Source organism: Pongo pygmaeus, chromosome 4, assembly GCF_028885625.2.
Source record: "Pongo pygmaeus isolate AG05252 chromosome 4, NHGRI_mPonPyg2-v2.0_pri, whole genome shotgun sequence".
In the NCBI taxonomy this organism is placed as follows: Eukaryota; Metazoa; Chordata; class Mammalia; order Primates; family Hominidae; genus Pongo; species Pongo pygmaeus.
The window spans coordinates 7,638,948-7,653,996 of record NC_072377.2 but is presented as its reverse complement, the minus strand read 5'-3'; the positions used below and the strand labels follow the sequence as shown (position 1 = coordinate 7,653,996).

The following is a 15,049-nucleotide window of genomic DNA, read 5'->3' as shown; positions in this document are numbered from 1 at the left end:
TCATTGATAAGTCCTCGTAAGGTCCATTTCATTGGCAAAAGGTAAACTGAACATGCAGAGATGGGGTTGGTAAAAGACTGTTTTGAATAACTCACCACCACATGTCCAAGCAGACAAAGCTGCAGACTCCTCTGTTCAATCTTCTTGCCTCCAGGAAGAAGAAAGCTGACCCTGGAGGGATCTTTGGGGATGGCATGGCTGGCATCAGACCCTCCCCATGCCTCACAGAGGGAGTAGGACGGCAGCTGATTTCTGTTGCTTCATGTTAGTGCATGAGAATTCAATGGAAGAACAGCTACGGACTGCCTTCTTAGCAGGATACCATTTCGGATGCTTAAAGTTGCTCAAAGTGGTTCCTACTCTTTGTAGGACTTCCATCAAAGAGTCCTTCATGTCCCGGAAAATCTCCAGTTAACATTCCCAGAGATCAGACCAGAAAACCCATGCAAAATCAACATGAAAGACAGAAGGGCCCTGGAAGTTACACTTACTCACTGAGTGATCTGGGCCAAGTAATGTGAACAGTTTCTTTATTCGGTTTAAATGGGAAAAAGGACTTAGGTCCTAGAGTTGCTATAGGAATAAAGAAGACGGAGAGTGGCAGGCTGACTAACGGTCCTACAAAAGTATCTCCATCTTAATCCTTGGAATCTGGGACTATGTTAGGTTACATGGCAAACCAGGAATTTTGTGGATGTGATTAAATTAAAGATCTTGAGACGGTGAGGTTATCTTGGATTAGCCTGGTTAGTCCAGTGTAATTACAGAAGCCGTAAGAGTAAAGCAGGAGGGTTGGAGTCAGAGGAAAGGAAGAAGATGCAACAGCAGAATCAAAAGTCAGAGACAGGCCGGGCTCAGTGGTTCATGCCTGTAATCCCAGCACTTTGGGAGGCCAAGGTGGGTGGATTGCTTGAGCTCAGGAGTGCAAGATCAGCCTGGACAACATGGCAAAACAAATACAAAATACAATAAATAACAAAAGTTAGCCAGCTGTGGTGGTGGACACCTGTAGTCCCTCCTCCTTGGGAGACTGAGGTGGGAGGATCTCTTGAGCCCCAGGGGGCAGAGGTTGCGGTGAGCCGAGATCATGACACTGTACTCCAGCCTGGGTGACAGAGCCAGACTGCATCTCAAAAAAAAAAAAAAAAAAAAAAAAAAGACAAAGAAGGAGAGAGAGAAAGCATTGAAAGAGTCTATCTTCCTGACTTTACATATGGTGGAAAGGGGCTAGGATCTAGGAGCCAAAGAATGCAAGCAGCCTTCGGAAGCTTGAAAAGGCCAGGAAATGAATTCTCCCTTCAAAATCTCCAGAAAAAAATAGCCCTGCTAATATCTTGTCTTCAGCTCAGTGAGACTGATTTTGGACTTGTAACCTCTGAAACTGTAAGATAAAAAAATCTGTTCTGTTTTAAGCCATCAAATTTGTGGAAATTTGTTACAGCAGCAATAGGAGTCTGATACAACAGTACACACAGAGTACTACATAAACTACCCGGGATATTATAAAAACTTAAAGAAATAGTACTTGCTTCTGTTTGCTTTTCCAAATTTTAGCAGCCCAAATCTAGAAAAACTTCAAAAACTCTTCACCTTGTGAAACAAATGAGCCATAAAATGCATTCAATAAAGCCATTATAATACCTGCTATCACATTAGGATTAAAAATAGGTAAATTTGTCATTATCTACCCAGCCATGACCACCCAAGGATCACTTTCTTGTTCCACTAAATTCTGCAGAGAGGAAAACAATTTTGCATCCAAGGACAGCCAGAAAGACTAATGGTTCACTAACCCCCACAGAGAGTCACAGAATCCAGGTATAGCCTGGGGTCTCTGAGCCTCGCTTGACTAGTATTTTTTACTAAAAGGAATGTTCTGTCATATTTCATCCACAGAATGGTTCAGATTAAGTAAATCACATAAACATTTGTTAAATTATTTTAAAACAAAGACAATATATAAATTAAAGAGGGTTTATTCTCCCTCTATGAAATAGCAAACCTGGCTTTTACTCCTACGGAAACAGCATTTATTTCAACTGCCTGGGCAGTTAGCAAACAGTGTTCTTGTTTTGCTGTGAATCCAGCTCTCATTAATTCCTAAGAGCCTATTACATACCCCAGAGAGCAACACTCACTGAATATATGTTTTCTCAGGTCTGATAAGAGCCATCTGCCACACTACACGGTGCTCAGGAAACAGCCGTGGATTTTACTGTGGGATATGAAACTTAAGACAAAAGTCAAAACTCGAGACAGGTGAATACCTTCAGTTTCTAAAGCTGGCCTCAATTCCAAAGCAATGCATTATTTTCCCTACCTTGTAAAGAGTCATGATTTTTATTGTTCACAATAAGAACACTTTTAGGGCAAGAACACAACTCTGAGAAAATCTCTAGCAACATTTTTCATTCCTTCTTCCCTCAAAATCTTATAGTACAAATAGCCACTTTATTCAAGCATGGGCTTTAGTCTTTAGAAATTCATCTCACTTGCATCTGAAAAATACCACAAAATTTGAAGAAAAGAAAGCATGGGGTTTTGCAATTTTGAAAATATTTCAGAATATTTAGACAGGTCCCAATAGTTTCAGTACCCCGCCACCCATCCTGGGTGAAGAGGGACGGCTTCCTGGGCTAACCCGCCACTGCATCCTCTCCAAAGAGGAAGGACAGCAGAGAGTGGGGCTGTGAAACGAGGCCAAGGAACTCCCAAGGTGGCCGCCTCTCAACCTCTGGGAGCACCAGCTCTCTCTGACGCAGCTGCTAATGTGTACATTAAATTGGATGCTATTTATTTATCTAAACAATGACTGAAACTGTTTTCTGGCTGGTCAACACATATCCTTCCTGAATGAAGAACTTTGAAGGACATTACTGTTTGCCACAGTGACTGTGGATGAAGCGAAAGGTGGTTTGTGGTGCAGGGCAAGCAGGAAGTGACACATGGAACCCAAACCTGAATTTGATCAGTGGCCCTACTGGGCCTCAGTGTCTCAGGGGCCTCTCCCTTCTATGAAGGTCACACACATTGCCACTGGCCAGTTTTTACTAGTTTCCTTAAATCTATCAGATTATATCTTACTGATGTTTTTTTTTTAAACCAAGATAATCTCTTCTTCCCATTTAATTACATGCTGGTCTGAGAAAAGTACAAACACATCTCGTCGTAGACACATATTCTCTGAAGCCCTAACAAGAAAGGTACTGCATTCTAGGAGTAGACTCTGGAAATGGACTTCCAACGATGGTGACAAAATGCTCTTGAGATGTAAAGTTGTATTCTATTAAACATATTTAATATCAGTTCTTATTTCTTTAAGAACTTTCTTCTCACTTTCTTTATTTTTAAAAGAATCACTGGCTTCTTTTCTGAAACTAGTAGATGCATGTCTTTCTAATGTCTCCCATGATGGTCCAGTTCTTGAGCTCCACAAGGTCAGTGTGGCTCCTCTAACCCTCAGCTCACTGTGGCAAGGGATGCCATGTGCTTTCGGCTGCTCAGGCCTCTTCAGAGAAATATGATGTGCAGGTGAGGTCAGTGACCTGAAACTGCTTTTATCAAAGCTGTTCCTAAAAATATTAGGTTATGTAATCCATCTACTTGGAATTTCTGTTCTCTGTAGCTTTAGTGCTATTTTGAAGGAGATTACAGAGCTGATGAAAAAAAAGTTAAACATGTCTGTAGGACCCAACTTGCTCCAGTCTGTACTGCTTGAGAAAGGAAACCATCTCTCCGAAAACATTTGAACCCTGTAGCATGCACTACAGCAGGACCACCCATGAATGCTAAGTGCTACTTGTCGAAACTGTGGAATTTTCTAGAACCCAGATGTAAAACATTACTGAAAATAGGTATATAAGAATAAACTGGATAATAGTCCCAAGTTAACAACTATGTCTCTTAATTTTGAATTCAGAATATGACACACATCTAGAACAAACAAAAACATCGGTTCCTGAATACCTTTGCTATACAGGTGGTAAGACAAAATGTATTTTTTAAAAAGAAACCATAATATTTGCCAATCATACCAATGCAAAGGCAGTGTTTACAGTTATATCCCAGTGCCTAGAGCCATGCCTGCCACAGCCTTGGTGTTCACTAAATATTTGTTGAATGAATGAACTAATATCCTGGATCCCTGTTTTCAAAAAAGAATGTGATTACCATTCAGCAGTCCACACACAGACAAAGGACTAGTGCCAAAATTTAAAGGATATATTTTTTGCTCCCACCACAATACACTTTGATGAAATTTTATAGAGTGAACTAACTCAATACAACTTCACAAACAATAATTAAGGATCCATGATATGCCAAACACTGCTAAGAGCTTAGGTAATGTGATGAAGGCCCACAGGGAGGGGGAGCACAGTGTTTATGGCCAGCCATGCTAATTATTAGCTTTACAGACTGGGTTCCCAGTGAGAAATACACAAACCCAGGAACACACAGCTGTTCACATGGATATCTGCCATCACCCGGAGTGAAGCACAGCAAATCCAGGGCCCCTCTATGGCTTCTTCTCCAGGTACATCTGTTGTGCCTGCTTTCCACCATCCTTGGTGTATCTTGGTCCCCGCACATCTCCTATTGTCTCCGTTGTTTGTTTTCTGTAATGCTTCCTTGCAGTCTATACATTTCCCTGATGTGCATTTGTGTCACCCACAACAATCAACCTAGGATGCCCCTAACAACGACACCTGGATCCTCCCCAGACTCTTCAATCACCTCCCTGAGGAAGACTCCAACATTTCATCCTATGTGGACAACAGGTGCTGTAGGAAGTGCTGTGATGGCACAGTGCGGTGAGGGGGCGAGGAGGGGGAGGCTCATACTTCTGCTGGTGCAAATGCTTGTCACAAACACTAACCAGAAGTGAGCATCTTCATGAACTGTTCTTATTTGACTTCCCCAGCCACTTGTTGATGATGGTTGGCGTATGTGGCTGTGGGTGATCCTGGGTCCCTTGGTCTGAAGGCTGCATGGGGAAGATGCAGTCTTTGCTCTTTTGATCATAACTCTCTATTACAGTTTAGATGTTTGTCCCCTCCAAACCTCATGTTGAAATTTGATCCCCAGTGTTGGAGGTGAGGCCTGGTGGGAGGTGTTTGTGTCTTGGGGGTGGATCCCTCATGGACACATATATGCCCTCCCTGGGAAGGGAGTTTGAGGGAATTTCTCACTCTATTGCTCCCATGAGAGCTGGTTGTTCAAAAGAGCCTGGCACTGCCCCTCCTTCCCTGCCTCTCTCTTGCTTCCTCTCTCGCCAAGTGATCCCTGCACATTACCCATTATCCATGAGTGGAGGCAGTTAAAGGCACTCACCAGAAGTAGACATGGCACAGGCTTCTTGTGCAGCCTGCAGAACCATAAGACAAATAAACCTCTTTTCTTGGTAAATTACCCAACCTCAGGTATTCCTTTAAAGCAGCACTAAGCAGACTAAGACACTCCCCAGGTGCAGAGCCCAGGGTTTCTTCTCTGGTTTTTCTGAAGCTCATGAATGAATGAACCACACTCAACATTAATAGTAACAGCATCATTTTAATAATGCCTAAAGTAATGTGGATGTAAGATGAACCATGCATTACCTGTTGACGTTTTTCAAATTCCAACTTGATCCGGGACTTGATGCAATTACAGGTGTCCTGATACGTTTGCTGAAGAGCAAGTTCCATGAGGTGCTTATGGTAGGCTCCCGCCAGGTTCCCGCAGATGAAAATGATCACATTGGCCAAGATCTAAAGAGACAGAAAGAGCTGCTCAACAGGGTAACTGTTTCTCACTTGTGAATACAATCAAAACAAAGTGCACATTAGCAACAGTCTTCAGAGAGATAACTGCAGGAAGTTAATTTTACTTCTGTTTCCAATGTATCATTTTTATTTGCTTAACAGAAAACATCAATCTCCAGAAGAGTTCTGCCCTTTTCCTGGATCCATGCCCTTTGGTAGATGACTTTGCAGTCCCTCCCTCGACTTTGGGCTTAGCCATGAGATCTGCTTTGCTTTGGCTAATGCAATGTGGACAGAAATAACCATGAGCCAGATCCAGCCCAGGATTAGGAGACCTTTTGTTTTTCAGGTCACTCTCTTGCACCTCATTAGGAAAAGAACACTTCCGGGTAGCCCACTGGTCCCAAGATGAGAGACACATGGAGCAGAGCTGCCCTAGTCAACCTGCAGTCTATTATTGTGTACCTCTGAGATTTCATGGTTGTTATGCAGCATTATTGCGATACTAGGTGACTAATACAAACTGCCCTCACACCAAAACTGCATTTGCTGAGCCTGGATAAGTGACATTCACCCATTATCTTTTGTTTATGTAGAAATATGGTAGTCTTTCAAAACATATAACTCATTATTCTTTTAATGATTAAAACAATTCATGTTCATATAATTTGGGAGAAAAACAAAGATATAAAGACAAACTAAAAATAATCTCTAATTGTCCTGCCCAAGCAGAACACTCTGCTGTCCATATGGCCTTGTCTGCCTACTCCATTTTCCTCTGTATTTTCAAAATTGGTGGCATACTTTACTTTGTCAAGACCTCTATCTTGTTCCAAGAAGCTTCAGTTCATTCTGAATGTAGTTTTGTGCTTTGCTTTAACATTTAATAAAATATTTTTTAGCTTATATAAGTTCTGTAGAAACAGCATTTTAAATGCTTAGATAATATTCAGTTCTGTGACTGTATCATCCTTTAGATATGTCCATATTGTTCAATACTTATTAATATTCTGTGCATTTGTGTTATGCTATAGTGGTCAACCTCATGTATAAAGCTTTGGCTTCCTATTTGATCATTTCCTCAGACACAGTTACTGAAAAGCCATAAGTATTTTTAAGTTATTGATATGTATTGCAAAATTGCTCTCAGGAAATGTTCCATTTACATTATCATCAACAGTGTATGGCAATGGTCTTTTTAGTGTAACACACTATTTACATAGAGCAAGCTCTTGTGTGTTCACGGCAAGACCTACAGGTCTATCTGTGAGTGGACAGACATATCTGGTTAAAATCCACTCTACCCTCCATTTCCACATGACTTGTATTCTCACCAAGACAGGTCAGTAGTGGCTTTAATAACAAGTCAGTGGCATCAGTTCCAAATATCCTATGCTCCTCCCTAAGAATCTCCCCATAACACAGACCACTTTATCACATTAATCATCCAACGTGGTGAGCAGGAGTGGCTGGAACCCATTATGGGAATTTTATTCCTAAATCTTCAAGGTTCCCTGTGACAGGACTGAACAGAGAATCATAGCTGTCCTCCCTCTCTATGCAGTGGGGGAGGTCACTCCTCCCAAGGAAAGCAGGATAAACTGGTCTAACTTGAGGGTTTGGGAAAAGGATATGAACCCTCTGCATCTTGAACCCTCTGCATCTTACCCCATCCTCCCCCATAAGCAGGGTCTTCCTCCCTGAAGTGGGTGGTCATCTCCATGTTCTGCATTCTCAGCCAAGCAGTGGACCTAGTGGGCCACTTGCCCCTGTGCTGGGAAAGACCTTGATTTGGGGACAGATGGCTGTAGGGAAAGATGGGTAAACTCAGGGGATAATCAGCAAGATCATTTATTCTTAACTGTACTCTCCAAATAGGTGTAAGTGTAATAAGGTGACATTTTGTTCTCTATCTACCCAATGCCTTGGTCTATCTCTCAAAGGGTTCTGAACACAGGAGGAAAACAGTGATATTAATTATTAGCCTCCTCAAGTCCTGCAAAATAAATGTTTGGGAAACAGAGAAAAAAGAGGACAGAGTTAGAAATTAAAAGAATGATGTGATGAGTTTCTCTCTGAATAAATGCAAATGCACAATAGAAGCGGGGTCCAGAATGATGCAGATTAGAAGGGGCCTTCAATGCTGTTCCATGTAACTCACTCATTTCACAGAGATTTGGGGCCAGAGAGTTCCTAAAACTCACCCACATTCTCACAGCTAACCCCCATAATGTCCAGTTATGCATCTATATTTTATCTCCTCCACATTAGTATGGATAATTAAAATCTTTACTGGGAATTGCTCTGTGTGTGTGATCTGTGTGTGGTATATGCATGTGGTGTGCATACATGCATATAACTTGTGTGTAATCTGTGTGTGAAATGCATGCTTGAGTGACGTGTGTGCAGGTGATATGCAGGTAACACACGTGCTCTGTGTGGAAGGCCTATGTGCTCATAGTCTGTGTGTAAGCAGGTGTAGCAGCCCAGCACTTCGGAGCAATGTGGCAGTCTTCAGTATTACTTCTACAGATTTTCTAGCATCACAGGGCTCTCTTCCTTCCTATTGCCATACTGTGACGCATCACCTCTTCTGAGAATGTCAGTCCTGGAGCATGTGGAAAGCCCGGATGACCTTCCTGGCTTCTGATTAGAGGGGACCCTCCACTAGCTGAACAGGAGTTGATTTCAGCACCATGTCCAATGGTGCATTGTCAATTAAGTCCTGCCATACTTTGCTTCTGCAAAATGACCATCTGCTTTGCTAAAAATTCTTCAGACCTTGTCATTGCTGGATATGCTTTGAAGAACAGTGCACCAAAGAATGCAGGAAATGAGAGAAGCCAACGCAAACCATGCTGCTCAGTGTTAGAAAATGCTAACTCCTTCCTTATTAGGTGTAGCTGAAATAATAATAAAAACAACTCAGTGATTATTCATGAGAGCTTTTTCTCTTCCTCCTCAGAAAATGCCTTCAAAGCAAACCCGTCAACATTTTAGGGAGTACATTCCTCCAAAATAAAAACCAAGTGTAAGCAACAGAACTGAATGAAGCCATCTTCTGTCCCTGGGCTTCCTCTGCAGGGCATAGAAATGGGGTACTTTGATACCGACACTGAGGCTCCAATATGAGTTTCTATCCTCTGGAATGTGAGTGCTGCCTTGTCCTGTTTTCCTAGAATCCCACTCCCCACTTATTTCCTCTGAATTCTCTTGGCTCAGAGGGCCTTGTTGTAACAGAACAGTTGGCCTTGAGTGTCACAGCTTTTTCCTTTATTGCCATAGGCTTTTCTTCCCCCACGTTGGGGCAGCCTGTATAGGGTAGTGCCCCCTCTGTGGCAGAATCCTAACAGTAGACTGAATTCAGGGTGCTCCCCGCTGTGCTGCCTGGCCCTGTGCACAGAGCCAGTGTACCTGACCAGGCAAACGTTTCTTGTCCATTGAGAGGTTTCCAAACATTTGACAACAGAAGCTCATCCCAAGCAAGAGGAGGCCCCCTGGAGAGCAATGAGGCTTTGCATTTCTTGCTGCCTGTCTTCCAGCCAATGCTCTCCGACTGCCACATTCTACTGGCACACTTGCACTGCCACGGCAGCTAAGGAAAAACCTTCTTGGAGTCATTCATTCTGGATGCTGCATTGCTTCCAACAAATGTAATTTGAACCCCTCTTGTCTGTAGATAATGCGAAAGAATGCATTTACTGATTTTTAATTTATATATTCAAAGGAAAACTTTTAAGCAATATACAACGTAGGGCTTTAATGTCAAATAGAATATGATATGTCTTTTCTGATGGAAAACTTATCAAATTATAAGCCTGTTCCTGATACCCGGTTTCATCCCTATATCCTAAGGTTAATTGAATTGACCTTGGCATTTTGATAATGACACACATTTACAAATACAATTGATGTCCTAAATAATTTTTCTTTTAAAATGATGCATACATGGAATGACTTTATACAAGACCTAGGGCTGCGAGGAAGTGATTAGGTTACAACTTTCTTTTCAAAAGTAATATCAAAGCATTTTATTTTACAGAAGACTGTTAAGCAGAACCTCTGACAAACAATCCTATTTCCACAATGTTGAGTTTGTTTTATAGCATCATACCATCTTGATGTCTCCTTTTACCTTCTTGCTTCATTTAGCTACCTTCACATCTGTCAGAAAACAGGAGAGGAACTTGGCCTCCAGAGATGTCTTAGGAGGAAAATAAATTATTTAAGGTAATAATAGCAGTCAAGGTTTACCCTGAAGATTAAAACCAGGTCTTGAAATCGAGCATGCACGGGGTCTGGAATCTGCGTAAGTGGAACTGTGCCCACACATCCTCACAGAGGCTTGCTGTCTGCGCTGCACCCCATCTTCTCTTGATGTAAATGTGGGGTGATTTGTCAACACTTCACATGCTTCTCAGAGGATACAAATTAATGAATCCTGTACTTCTGGGAAGGGTGGTGTCTACTAGCAAATTATTATTATTATTTTGCTCCTTTCATAATGACCACCGTAGCCCTTCTAAATATACCGTCTATCTTTTCACCTTTAAAAGTACAGAGAGCAACGCAATCAGGAGAATGGACTTCTTTTATTATTTCATCTTATAGATGAGGCAACAAAAGGTACAAAAAATTAAGTGACCTGAGGGCTGTCGCCAGGCTGGGAGAGGCTCTCCGGATTGTCCCTGTATATTCTACAAAGCCCCTATTCATACGCATACAGTCAGATTTCTCCACCATACACACAACCCCCTCTAGGGCACGGGGAAGGTGTTTCTGAGGAATTTCTAAAGAGACACATGTTATTTTTTAAGAAACTAATTTTTTTCTTTATAAAGCATTTGTGTTTATGCTGTAAAGTGCTTTCATCATTTAAAGTTACATTAAGTTCTTGGAGACCATACGCCCATGGAGCCTTTACTGGTTCAGCTCATGCATCTCTGCATGTTTAGAGGAGAGTGAGGGGAGGGTCAGGCTGCTCTCACCCAGGTCATGAGGCACAAGTGTGACCCCTCTGAGGATTATTTCACCTGGGAAGAAAACATTTAAGGGTATCAGGTCATTGTCTTTAAACATTTGAGAAATTATCACATGAGTTAGGCGACCACTCAGATCCCTCCTTCTGGCTTTGATATATTATGCATTTTAAAGAGTTTACTATTCTAATTCTTAACCTCATGTTGGGGTGGCAAACTAAAATGGCCCAAGCAGACACCAGGCAGCACCCTGCAGGCTGAGGGCAAAGCCAGGCTCCTGGTAATGAGGGAAAGGCCATCACTTAATGACAGTTTTGTTTTTTTTTTTTTTCTATGAACTAACTGCACAGTGTCAAAGGAGAAAAGTTATAGCATTTGACACAGGTCATCAGCTTAAAACAAAGCAGATCACAAATATGCAAAAACACCAATTATAAGTCAAAGGAAAATAAAAGGGAAGACAAGGACATGATGAAGAGAGCTGGGAATGAATATTCAGTAAGCTCACATCTCATAAGCATCCAATTTGGCTTACAGAAAGCAATGCTCTTGCCTGGGGGAGAAAATGATCAGGTATAGTTTTCCTTAACTGATCTCTCAGACATGGCTGCAGAGAATCCCAATCCCATCTCCTTAGCATTTTTCACAGCCCTCTAAGAATTAAATTTGCTATGTGCAGTGGCCTCAGGGTTTCTGCTCTTTATCAGTCATTTAGTGACAATCAGGAACACTGTGCTTTGGTTAATGACATCCAGTGATCCTTAGAACATGTGCTAGGATCTTCTAATTTGAAGTCCCTTCAAATGAGGAGGAGTGGAGTCAGACAGTAAGGCATAAAGAAGATTGAAACACCAACTTTCTCAACAATGGATGTTATTAGGGCTTTGGGCTAAAAGACTAGAACCAAAAATTGGGAGTCAAATGCAATTTGATTTCCCATGGAAGTTTCCATTACAAAGTAGATAGTACTGTTGGTCATGATTATTATTTTCTTTATTCTTTTTATACCACATCTGTTGCTATTAAGTCTTTTTGAATAGCAGGCATCATGTTATTTTTCCAGATATATTTGGACTGAAGGGCTAAAGGGTCTTATAAGTAGATAGGTCTCATGTCTGGCTAATAACTAGAGTATGGCAGCTTGGAGGGCTCTTTGCTCCTCTCTGAACTGCTCCAGCAACTCTTTAAAAGCCAACTGGAAGAGATAAGCCTAGAAGATCTTCAGATCGTGATAGAAAGTTCCTCCCACAAATTAATTCATTGAGAACACAGTTTCCCTCCAAGAAGAGAAAGCTGAATTAACCATGCAGAAATCCAGACTTGTACTTCTCAGCTCAGTGACTGCAAACTTGAAATTGATGGGGAGAAGATTCACTTGATTATAGCTTAGAACCAGAGAAAAGGGAATAGCACGGAGTTTCCAATACTCAGGGCTCCATAGAAGAAAACAACACAAGCCATGAAGATTTATGGCTTCCCTATTTTCTGCAGAGGAGGGTACTGTCACCCTGTTTACTCTTCTGTCCATTCTGTCTTTGATTTCAAGCACACAGAACAATCTTAGCTTCAGGGTTTAACTCCTCTCCACTACGGGAAAAGAGAAGATGAAACAAGTGAGCTGTATGAGGAAGTTACAAAGATAAAAATGGAAAAGGAAAAAGGAACACTGTCATCAATTTCTATGATGGAATATCTTTAAAGAGTTACACAGAGCTTTCCATTTCTCCACAGGAGATTTCTTAGTCCTTTATGATAAGTTAAAGCAGAGAGAATCACTATCACCAAAACTCATATTCCACTTTGCTTGCATCCAAAATAGGGCAGATGCTTCCTTTTCATCCTTGACCTATTCTGCAGACCATTTCTGCAAAGCAACACTACCAGATCTTCTCCCTACTACCTTCTGTCTCAACACAGCTTCAAGCCCAATTCCGAGAGCACCTATAGACTACAAAGCATGTTTATGAGCATTAGTCTCTGTCCAGACAGCCAAAACACTGTCTCCTGACCCAGCCTGATGTTTGGATAATTGCATCTGATATTTGGTCAGGCAACAAGTCAATGATTACCTAAACTTTACATCGCCACTGATACCTATAGAAGTCATTATCTCTTTGGTCTTTTTGAGTTCAGATAGTTGAGTGAGTGTTAATTATTCCAAAGATGTTTGACCTGCTTATTTCAGAAACCCAAATTACTGAATGGTCCTGGATCTTCCAAGAGGCTTATTAAAAATGCTGGTCTCTGTGTCTTCCCAAACCCTGTCTCCCAAAGTAATGACACAACAGGAGGACACATTTTTAAGTGCTGCATCTCAATGCTTTTCAAAAACTTAGAAACATAAAATTATACACCAATTAAAACAACAATTTTTCTAGTCTTAAATCAGCTCTCCTAAGGATCTGCACCAACCAATATACACTTTGCCTGGTTCTGGTGATTTCTGTGGACTTAAATGCTTAAAAAAGAAATTTTAACACACTCTAATTCAGACTTTTCATTAATTTAGACAGATCATCTCTCTAATTAATCTGAATCAATGAAGTTTTGCTTCATTTAAACACCATTTCTAATTCTCTTCATTCACCACCACTTAATAGGTGACACATGTGGTCCACACCCACTCATTTAAAAATTTAAAAGCTGACAGGTATTTAGTTTTATTTAAAAGCATGACCAAGGCTATTAGAGAGTCTGACTTATGCAGCTTAGTTTAGGAGAAAATAATACTCCATTTTAGGGTGAACATGTGGAGTATTACCCTTCTATTGCCATAGCACACAAGAAGGGATAAAATGTATTTTGTGGATACAAGGAGAAGGTTGCATTGCTATCACATTTGCAACTGGCATTGTGACCTACCTATAGCCCCATTTATAATCTATACAATAGAAGGTCAATTTGGAATTACACATAAAAAGTTCAGAGCGCCCCGCTGATTATGACTGAATCAGAAAACACCTGATGAAAGGATATGGGCCTAAACATTGACATCAAACGTAAGAAGACAATGGAGAGACAAGATTGCGCAGAGGTATAGAAATAACAACGCAGGGATGCCACGGCCAATCTCACCTGGGGATTTAAACGTGATATTAGTAAGCACATCCGTAAGGAAATGACAGCTTGCAAAATCCTGCGAAACAGTCATGGACTCCAAATAAAGGAGAAAAATACTGAGTGCTGTGATTCACGAGGCCTACTTTGAATTGGAATGTCCTTTTTGGTGTGACCAAAATATTCTGCATAAAGTCATAATGTAATTATAAAAGGATGCATCACTGAAACCATTTGGGAAGAGGAGAACAAAAACTTTTCTATTACAAACGAAACTTTAGTTGTTTCATTAATCATACTCATTAGGAAAGGGCATGCCTGGCCGCTGCTTCCCTTGATAGAATCAAAGACTGAAAGGTACTCAAAAGCACTCTCCCCACAGTGTACTCTTGGGGTTACCACAACCACCTTCCTTCCTCTCCTGGTGTATGTTTTCCTGAAAACCATGTTCTGTAAGAATGCAAAGACAAATTTTTAAACCCATTGGCACCATACTCTGACTTCTTGTAAATTTCTGTCAGAGAACATGTATTATTTTTGCCCCAAACACCAAGTGACATCTCACGTTTTCCCAAGTGGACAAGACTGCAGCTGCTTTTCCCAGTCAATAGCATTCAAAGACCACAATCAAAAGGAGTGGGCTTTGCTAAATATGTGCATTAGTATGCTATGACTATGACTACTACTGCTAATAATAATAATAATAATAATAATAACAAAATACCACAGACTGAGTGGCTTAAACAGCAGACATTTATTTCCTCACAGTTCTGAAGGCTACAGTCCAAGGCCAAGTTGTAGTTAGGTTTGATCGAGGCCTCTCTCCTTGGCTTGCAGACGGCTGCCTTCTTGCTGTGACTTGGCCTATTTTATGCTGCAGTAGCCCACAGACTGGGTAACTTATACAAAATAGAAATTTACCAGCTCACAGTTCTGGAAGCTGTAAAGTCCAATATCAAGGTGATGGCAGGGTTGGCAGTTCTCATTCCAGGAAGGAGCCTTGAACACAGCAGCCTCTGCAGGGGAGGAATGCTTTGTCTCCCGTGGCAGAACACAAAAGATCAAAGGGAATAAAAGGGATTAACTCCCTTTTATAACGGTGTTAATCCCACCCATGAGGTCAGAGTCCTCATGACCTAATCACTTCGTAAAAGTTCTACTTCCTAATAGTGTTACAATGGCAATTAAACTTCAACATGAGTTTCAGAGGGGACAAAAATTCAGTGACCTCACAGGGTCTCTTCTCTGTGAGCACACAACCCTGGTGTCTCT

The 15,049-nt window shown here is 41.3% G+C and overlaps 1 protein-coding gene across 5 annotated transcripts in view; it reads right to left on the bottom strand.

Annotated features, from left to right (window-relative positions):
* ADCY2 (adenylate cyclase 2) overlaps positions 1-15,049 on the bottom strand; it is a 430,631-nt gene that overhangs the window by 193,974 nt on the left and 221,608 nt on the right. For all 5 annotated transcript variants that reach the window (XM_054487685.2, XM_054487688.2, XM_054487686.2 and 2 more), the window contains exon 4: positions 5,598-5,747. In XM_054487685.2, the coding sequence (XP_054343660.1) occupies positions 5,598-5,747 (150 nt within the window). The remainder of the gene's footprint in view (positions 1-5,597; positions 5,748-15,049) is intronic.